This window comes from Teleopsis dalmanni, unplaced genomic scaffold (assembly GCF_002237135.1).
Source record: "Teleopsis dalmanni isolate 2A unplaced genomic scaffold, ASM223713v2 unscaffolded_contig_1020, whole genome shotgun sequence".
NCBI classification, from domain to species: Eukaryota; Metazoa; Arthropoda; class Insecta; order Diptera; family Diopsidae; genus Teleopsis; species Teleopsis dalmanni.
Window position 1 is genome coordinate 1 of NW_024032402.1, and position 9,416 is coordinate 9,416.

At 37.5% G+C, this 9,416-nt stretch overlaps 1 protein-coding gene across 1 annotated transcript; it reads left to right on the forward strand.

Moving 5' to 3' along the window:
- Window positions 1-6,740: 6,740 nt before the first annotated feature.
- Window positions 6,741-7,373, forward strand: LOC119663869 (cellular nucleic acid-binding protein-like). Its single transcript, XM_038073470.1, has one exon. It carries the CDS (start codon window positions 6,741-6,743, stop codon window positions 7,371-7,373), a length of 633 nt encoding a protein of 210 aa, XP_037929398.1.
- The last annotated feature ends 2,043 nt before the right edge of the window (window positions 7,374-9,416 follow it).

Here is a 9,416-nt window from a genome sequence, read left to right on the forward strand (position 1 = left end):
ATACGTACCAGAACAAGTAGCGCATCGCGAAGAAGTACAGCCAACATATGTACCTACACCACGATCGGCTGGCCCAAAACCAATAACTATAGAGGAATACAAAAGGCGGCAAGAGGCAAGGAGACAACCTACCACACCTGACACTCCACCACCACAAAAGAAACCTAATAGACGAAGAGGGAAAGCATTTCGCCAGCGAAAGCAAATTGCCCAACTGTACGAGAGGTACAACCTGGCGACAACTATTGCAGAAAAGAAGGAGATCAAGCTGCAAATAAAGAACCTGCGGAGAAATAAGCAGAAATAACATATTATATTTCTATTATATTTTGTATTTTTTTATGTATGTATCTTGTATGTTTAAAAAAAAAAAAAAATTATAATAAATTTTCTTTTATAAATATGAATAATTTCAATTGTTTTGTCTGTGGTAAAAGTTACCAAACAAGTAAGAAATTAAATAATCATATAAATAAGAAACATTTAAAATTGATTAATTATGTAAACAAATTATTTAAAAATTAAATATAAATAAAAAAATATATAAAAAAATTTTTTTTCTACTAATATTATTAAAATGGGATTTTGGAATAAAATTTTTACTTCAATTCCACTCATATTCACAGGATATGAAATAGGCAAAACAATTGAAAATAAGAATAATAATATTGTAAACAATAATATGTCAAATATAAGTTATTTAGAAATGATATTATCAGTAACTGTAATAATAATAATAATATCATTTATCATTAAGCAAATTTATAAAAAATTAAAACGTAACCTTGTTAGACAACAGGTACAAATATGAGTAAGAAAATATAATGGCCACATGGCAAAAATTTATCAAAATATATTAGTCGAAAAAGAAAATTTTAATAAAGCATATAAATGCTTAAATAAAACTATAAAAATCAAGAAAGACACTGTAAACAAGCATTTACAAACACTTTTCTCCACACTTGAATCAACACGAAGTATACTAAACGTATACAACGATAAGTTTTCAAAAGAACACAAAGAAACTGGTTTAGAAATTTTCTGGCATTTAAGAGACAAATTGATAAAAATATTATCACAATACAATATTGATATGTCAATACCACATTCTATATCAACACCAATACCAACACCAGTCACCCACATTACGGAAAATTCAAACACTGAATCTGATAACACAAGAAGAACCATGTCTGATTTCAATTTAGAAGTAGCTACAAAGGCTATTCCCAGCTTCTCAGGAAATCACAGAGATCTAGAACCCTTCTTAAAAATAATTGAAATTATTTATAATGGTCTCACGCCTATAGGCAAAAGTTCACTTATTGATTTTATACTTTACGTAAAATTATCGCAAATAGTACGAACAAACATAACTGCGATTCAACAGCCCACAACACTAGAAGAATTAAAAAACCTGTTATCAAGTAAATATAAAACAACAACCACTATACCGAAACTACAAAACCAACTAACCAACTTAACGCAGAGAAATCTGAACATTTCTAACTACAAAGATAAAATTCTCTATCTAATATCCGAACTAAATAAACTTCAAATAGCACAAATTGGCCCTAATGCCACACTTGAACAAAAAACACTTATCACTCAGCTAAATGAACAATATAGCTTAACCGTATTTAAAAATGGTTTAAATGACCAATTTAAACAAACTATTTTTTCTGCACTCCCAAAATCTTTTGACACAGCCGTAGATCTAGCCCTAGAACTTGAACAAATTAATGATAACAATAACGCAAGGGTTATGTTTATCTCTAATAATAAACGATATAATAATCGCAATAACTACAACACTAATGACCATAGAAGGTACCCCAACAATAACACTTTCAGAAATAACAACAATTCAGGAAACAATAACAATTTCAGCAGGACAAATAATAATAATTTTAGAAACAACAACAGTAATAACAACTTTAATAGTACTATACAAAGACCAAACTACTACAACAACCGAAACAATTTTAGACCAACCAACAATAATAACTACAGGCCCAATAATAACAGACAAGGACCACAATATAACAGAAACGGTCGTAAAATAAACTTCCTACAATTTCAGGGAAACGTAGACACCCCGGGGGACAACAATTAACTTCCTCCGGGTATTTGCAAAATTCAAATGTAAACAAGATATATGTTATTACACAGAATTTAACGAATTTTATCACAATTTATAATATACAATTCAACAAACCAATGACATTTCTAATAGACACAGGAGCCGACATATCCATATGCAAAAACCCATTCAATAATGAATTTGACTACAATAGTAATAACAAAAGCAAATTAACCGGTATCACAAAAGACGAAATCATTTCAGTAGGCACAGCTGAGCTAACTTTTCGAATAGGCAAAGATAGTACCAGCATTAATTTCCAGTTAGTCACAGATGACTTCCCCACTTCAACCGATGGAATTTTAGGCAGAGATTTTCTAATCAAACATTTATGCAAAATTGACTACGAGACATTCACATTAACTGCAATAATCAACGATAATGAAAATACACTAACGATAGATACACAGTTACAATCAAATGGAATTTTAGAAATACCGCCCAGAACAGAAGTTATAGTACCGATAAATTTGAAACTAAACGAAGATAGCATAATTTTAAATCAGGAAATAGAACAAGGAGTATTCCTAGCTAATTCTATAGCACCCGCAAAAGGAAATTGCCACATAAAAATTATGAACGTAAACAATCATACAGCGCATATAAAACAAATAAAATGCATAACAGAGAATTTAGCAGATCACAATATTATGACAGCATATCAAAAACAAGATATTTATGATAACAATCGTTTCAATAAATTGATAAAAGAATTAAAACTGGGAAATGTAGACAAACAGACAGAAAATGAACAAGGCAAAATAAACACAAACGCAGATGCACTGTCACGCATCAAAATAGATAGCGATACACTAAAAGCAATGATACCTACCACAGAAAATGACGTAGGAAATATAAAAATTAACATTTTAACAAGGAGCAAGGCCGCAAAATTAAATAAGAATGAAGAAATTAAGCATGCATGTAAAAATAATGAAAATAAAGAAGCGCAAATATATAAGAAAAATGAATACAATGAATTATCCGCGGAACGCATTAGAGATACATCTCCAAAGAAGTCTGATCAACTTCACATATGGAAATGCACATCCTTCAATGACGTTAAAAATTTAAAGAAATTAAAATTTAAAATTGATAAAGAAAGTAGTACTGCAATTGAAATAATTAATAATGAAGTGCAAGTTACATGTAGCGATGACCCTTTGAAACTAGATTCAATGTTGGAGAAACTACATAGTACTATGCACAATTCACATATAAAGGAGCTAGCCCTTTGTGAACAAGAATATATATTTAAAAATATTAATATGAATGCATTCAAGAATAAATATAATGAGCTCAAAGAAAATGAAAGCGCGCCAATAAGAATTTTAATATATAAGGCTCCAGAAGAAATAAATAGTGCGGTACTTAAATACAAATTAATAGATGAATTCCATACTTCCAACATATCAGGTCATTTAGGTGTTAGGAAGACAATTTTAAAATTAAAACAAAGATATATATGGAAAAATATGCGGCAAATGGTTAAAGAATTTATCAACAATTGCACAAAATGCGCACAGAATAAAACAATAAAACATATTAAAGAACCGCTTATAGTGACAGATACACCAACTTCAACATTCAGTACAGTCTCAATCGACACAGTAGGCCCACTTCGTATCTCAAACGGCTACAGATACATATTAACGATGCAATGCGATTTATCAAAATTCGTTATAGCACATCCAATCGAAACTAAAGATGCAAAAACCATTGCAACTACACTAGTTGAACAACTCATTCTTAAATATGGTTTCATACAAACATTAAAATCTGACAGAGGGACAGAATTTATTAATGAACTGATGCACAATGTATGCACATTACTAAATACAAAGCAAATATTTTCAACTCCGTATCATCATCAAACAATTGGGTCACTAGAACGAAACCACAGAAAACTAAACGAATATTTACTTACTTTTGCTGACGATTCCGAATGGCACAAATGGATACCATATTACACATTCGCATACAACACAACACCTCACATAGACACTGGTTATTCACCTTATGAGCTGGTATATGGTAAATTACCATCGCTACCAAACGACAATATAAATAAAGTAAACAAATGCTATGACATTGAAAATTATGCAAACGAATTGCATATTCGGCTAAAAAATTCAATTTCAAAGGCCAGAAAATTAATAAATACAGTGAAAATAAAAAGAAAACAAGAATATGATAAAAATATAAACAAATCTAATTTTGAAATTGGAGATATGGTGTATGTAAAAAATGAAAATAAACTAAAACACCAGAGTCCATATCACGGACCATACAAAATTGTAAAAACAAACGGAACAAATTCCACTATTAAGATAAGAAACAATTGTAAAGAATTTCATAATAACCAATTAAAAAAATACTTAGGAATATGTCTATAATGTAAACAAAAATTTTTAAATTAATCATATGTAAAAAAAATTATTATTTTAGATATTAAAAAGTATAAATATGTTACGAATAAAATATATTAGACAAAACAAAAATAAAATATACTAAACTATATACATATATGATAAAAATATAAGTAAAGTAAACATGTAAAGCGATTCCACGACTTCACCATAAACAAAAAAAATTATTCCGTTCATTTTTCACGTAATAAGTTTTTCTCAAGGGCAAGGGTGTAGTGGACCTACCTCACTCAATTCTTAGCCACTTAACATTACTCATAAATAATAATAGTAAGCAGATTTATGAATCGGTTGCACTTCATGCATACCGTACAAGAAGCATAAGCAAAACGACATAAACAAAAGAGTGTCGTATTACCAACGAAAATATTGCCACACGCTGTTCCAATTGCTGAACACATGTTACAATATTTTCGATAGTAATATTTCCTATATTGCAAAAGACATATGCAAGCAATATTGTCAATGCACTCTAATAATAACTTTGACGTTTGACCTAAATGAGCAAACAGTGTCGTCGCTATGCAATGCATTCTGCAAGGTCAGCAATCACTTTGATTGGCTGCGGTTATACTTTTCCAGGTTTTGTCTGGAATAAAGAGGCGGAGTCTTGAGATCGCTAGAATCTAAGAAAATGTATAAATACCCAAAATATTGTTAAATAAATTTAGAATATACTTATGACTGCAAACTGATGCGTTATTGATTTTATTCTCACACCCTTCTGGCCACGTAACACTGGCCTAGGTACTAGCGGAAACAAGCCGCTTCATTACTTGTTCTTGATTGCATCAATAGGATTAGGATGCATGCTCGTATTAGGCAGGAATAACTGTTCATACATATATTACATATATTTAAACATTACATGGCAATCCTGCCTACAAACTAGTATTTGAACATTACATGGCGATCCATGCCAGATTCTTCCCTTACATGGCGATCCTGCCAGATTCTTCCCTTACAATAGTTATGATTTTAGGGTTCAAACACCCATCAGGATCGAGCCCAGTAAGATCCTGATTATGGCATACTGGAAGATATGAATTTGGTAGAAATTAATTACTCTTGGGCTGGTGAGGGTGCCATTCTGGAACCTGAGTACTTAGAAGTGAATCTCTAAGGTAATGGCTTCTGGGTTAATGGCATTCTTGCCCCCGTCCCGTTAAAACCCTGGCAGGCCTCGAGAAACGCTCCAACACTGACACTGTTAATTTGGTGGTGCAGGCTCAGTTGAGTATACTCCTGACTAGCACTGATCCGGCTCTGAACGTACACTCTCATAAGGAGGTACGTCAACCCTCGCATGGAACTCCCTGCATGCAAAGACAACCATGGGATCATAAAGGTGACTGCACATTCAATGAACGACAACGAACTCGAGTGGGGACTCAACAAAATGAATACAGAAATAATAAAACAATTAACAACAAAAACAATTATGGAGGAGAAGGATGCTGATAGCGTGCCCAATCACGCTGACAGCATGGACGTAGGTGCGCGCACGGCGGTTACCACATCGGTTACCACACCGGGGACTGTGCCTATCGTCTCTAAAACGTGCTTTCCCCAAGGGACAGCAATAGCAATGTGTCGGGGGTCTATAAAGACTCCGAAAAATGCCTTCCTTAGCCTGGGAAGTAAGATCTGATCTCTCATTGAAATGGTAAATGAGACGCAATCGGATGGAAAGAGGCGCAGAGCCATCCATCAACCGATGAGAGATGTGATCGACGGCATCAAACTTCTTTACGAAGTGGCAGCGATCGAATTCCAAGACAAAGTGGCTAGGGAAACCGTCAAGTCAGACTGTTGCTCCCAAACTTCCCCCTGGTTGAGACTCCAGAATCTAGCAATAGATGCCAGGAGACTCCAGAAAACCGATTCGCCTACACAAGACACTCCTGCTGGGCAAACAGGGAAAAAACGCCAAAGAAAATACAAAAAAAAGGCGGAAGGCTTAATAGCAAGAATAATGGATGACCGCCACGCACACAGTATCTGTTAAAAAACTCGAAAAGCACTCTCAGATAAAAAAAATTAATAAGACACAGGAGTAGAAAAAGGTCGAAACAAAAAAGAAGCCGCGCTTGCGGTCCAAGCCAGATGCAATCATCATCGCATCTACTGCGGAGAAAAGTTACGCGGATATCTTTAGGACCATAAGAATGGACAAATCGCTTAAGGACCTTGGCAACTCGGTAAAGCGCGTACGCAGGACCGCCAAAAATGAATTGCTGCTAGAGCTTAAAAAGGCTTCAGAAAGTAACACGGTGGGCTTTCAGTCAGCAGTGATTAGCGTGCTTGGTGACTCAGTACGTGTGGCAGCACTGACTCACAGCAAGACGGTGGTGATCAAAGACCTGGATGAAATCACGTCTGAACAAGAGATTTGCGAAGCTCTTCGTCTGGGAAGTGGCATAAATAACTTGGAGAAAGGCAATGTCCGTATGGTGGGCGGTAAGCAACGGGGCTTACAAATAGCGTTTGTAAAACTCACGGCGTCAGATGCCGATAAATTGCTAAACACTGGGAAAATTCGCATCGGCTGGTCAATCTGCCGAATCATGGAATGTGTGGAGCCGAAACGCTGTATAAAATGCTGGCGCTTTGGTCACATAGCTGCAAACTGTAAATTCCCGGAAGATCGTAGTAAGTCTTGCCGAAGATGTGGTGAGGAAGGCCATTTTGCTGCTGCATGCAGCAAAGACAGCAAATATATTCTATGTGGAGGCAAGCACGCTGTTGGAAACGCTCGCTGTCCAGAGTTCAAGAAGGCGGTAGACAAAGTGCGCAAATGAGGATTGTGCAAATCAATCTGAATCACTGCAGGACGGCACAGGACCTGCTTTTCCAATCGGCTTACGAGCGAAATATGGATATAGCTCTACTGTGTGAACAATATCATGATGTAGGAAACTCCTCGTGGATTTCAGACTCCTCCGGTAAAGCAGCAATATGGTCCGCAAATGGCAGGGCCTTTCAATGCTCTACTACAGTCAGCCGACGTTTTTTTACCTGGGTCAAGGTAGATGAGATATTTTTGTTCTCTTGTTATGCTCCTCCTAGTCTGGACTTACAGGAATTTGAGCAGCTACTCTCCGAAATCGTGACAGAAGCCAGGGGCAAGTCTCCGCTTATCCTGGCTGGCGACTTCAACGCTTGGTCTACTTCCTGGGGTAGCAATCACACCAACGCTAGAGGAAGAGTGCTCATGGAATGGTTCTCTCAACTAGATGTTGTGCTTCTGAACACTGGCGAACATACATTCGAAGCAGGCCGGAATCGGTCTGCCATCGACTTGACATTTGCTCACGACACGATAGCACAAAGTATGAAATGGTCAGTTGGAGACATCTATTTGCATAGCGATCATCGCGCAATTATCGTCGAACTCTGCACACCACCAGTGCGTAGTAGAAATGTCTGCTTAAAACGTAGATGGAAACATCGACTCTTCGATGAGGATATCTTCAAACTGGTCTGGAGCGATAACGTGGAGTACCCAGAGTCTGCTGCTAGCATGGCGCAGGCGGTGACCTCCAAACTAATTGCAGCGTGCGACGCGGCAATGCCCCGAGCGTCATGTAGACCAGCTAGAAAACTAGCCTATTGGTGGACTGAAGAGATCGCTCGTTTAAGAGGCGACTGCATCAGAGCAAGGCGCGTCGCTCAACGAAACCGTAACTGCGCAAATTGGCAACAGTTTCACGACAACTACGTAGAATGCCGCAAGGCTTTGAAGAAGGAGATTAAGCAGAGCAAGCAGCGCTCTTTCAGGGAATTATGTCAGAGTGCTGAAGCTGACCCCTGGGGGAATGCCTATAAGGTGGTAATGTGCTCGATTCGGGGCAATAGAGCACCCCAACCTATGGATCCGCTGGTAATTGACCGTATAGTTACTACGCTATTTCCTTCGATGGACGACAGGGAGTTTTTCTTTGATCCCCGACCTCGATTGGTTACAATACCTCAGGTCACAGTCAATGAGATAAATGCTGCTATGAAGCGTATGAAGAACAACAAGGCACCTGGCCCAGACGGCATTCCTAGTGTTGCTGTCATTGCAGCAATTAAAGCTGATCCAAATATATTCGCAAACTTGTTTACAAAATGTCTGGAAGAAGGAGTTTTTCCAAGCCCTTGGAAAAAGCAAGATCTGGTCCTGCTTCCTAAACCAGGAAAACAACCGCAGGATCCAACAGCGTACCGACCAATATGCTTGTTGGATGAACTCGGGAAAACCCTTGAGTCTATCATGGTCAACCGCTTGCACGAATATCTGGAACGCCATGGAGGACTTAGTGAGCGGCAATTCGGTTTCCGAAGAGGCAAGTCTACACTTCACGCCATTGACATAGTTGTCAAAATAGCCCGCGCGGCCACTAGCGGAGAACGATGGAAAGGAGGTACCAAAGAGTACTGTGCGATGGTGACGCTAGATGTCAAAAACGCTTTTAACACAGCTAATTGGTCGAAGATATCACAAGCACTCAATGAATTTGGGGTCCCATGGTACCTCAGGAGAATGGTGCACAACTACTTTAGTGGTAGATGGCTTCAGGTCCAGACTGACGATGGAATCAAGCAGTACACGGTTACTTGTGGTGTTCCGCAAGGCTCCGTACTTGGTCCTGCATTGTGGAATGCGATGTACGATGGTGTACTAAAAGTCATCCTTCCAGAGAATTGCACAAGCGTGGCCTACGCTGATGACCTTGCAATCGTTGTCGTTGCGAAAACGATAGAGGAAATCACGGAGCGGTGCTCAGCAGCTGTTGATAAGGTAACCAGTTGGCTCTGTGAAAACGGACTGAAACTGGCGGTTCAAAAAACGGAAGCTG

Excerpts from the sequence above, each read along its gene's own strand:
- LOC119663869 (XM_038073470.1), top strand. The coding sequence starts at position 6,741 with ATGGACAAATCGCTTAAGGACCTTGGCAACTCGGTAAAGCGCGTACGC.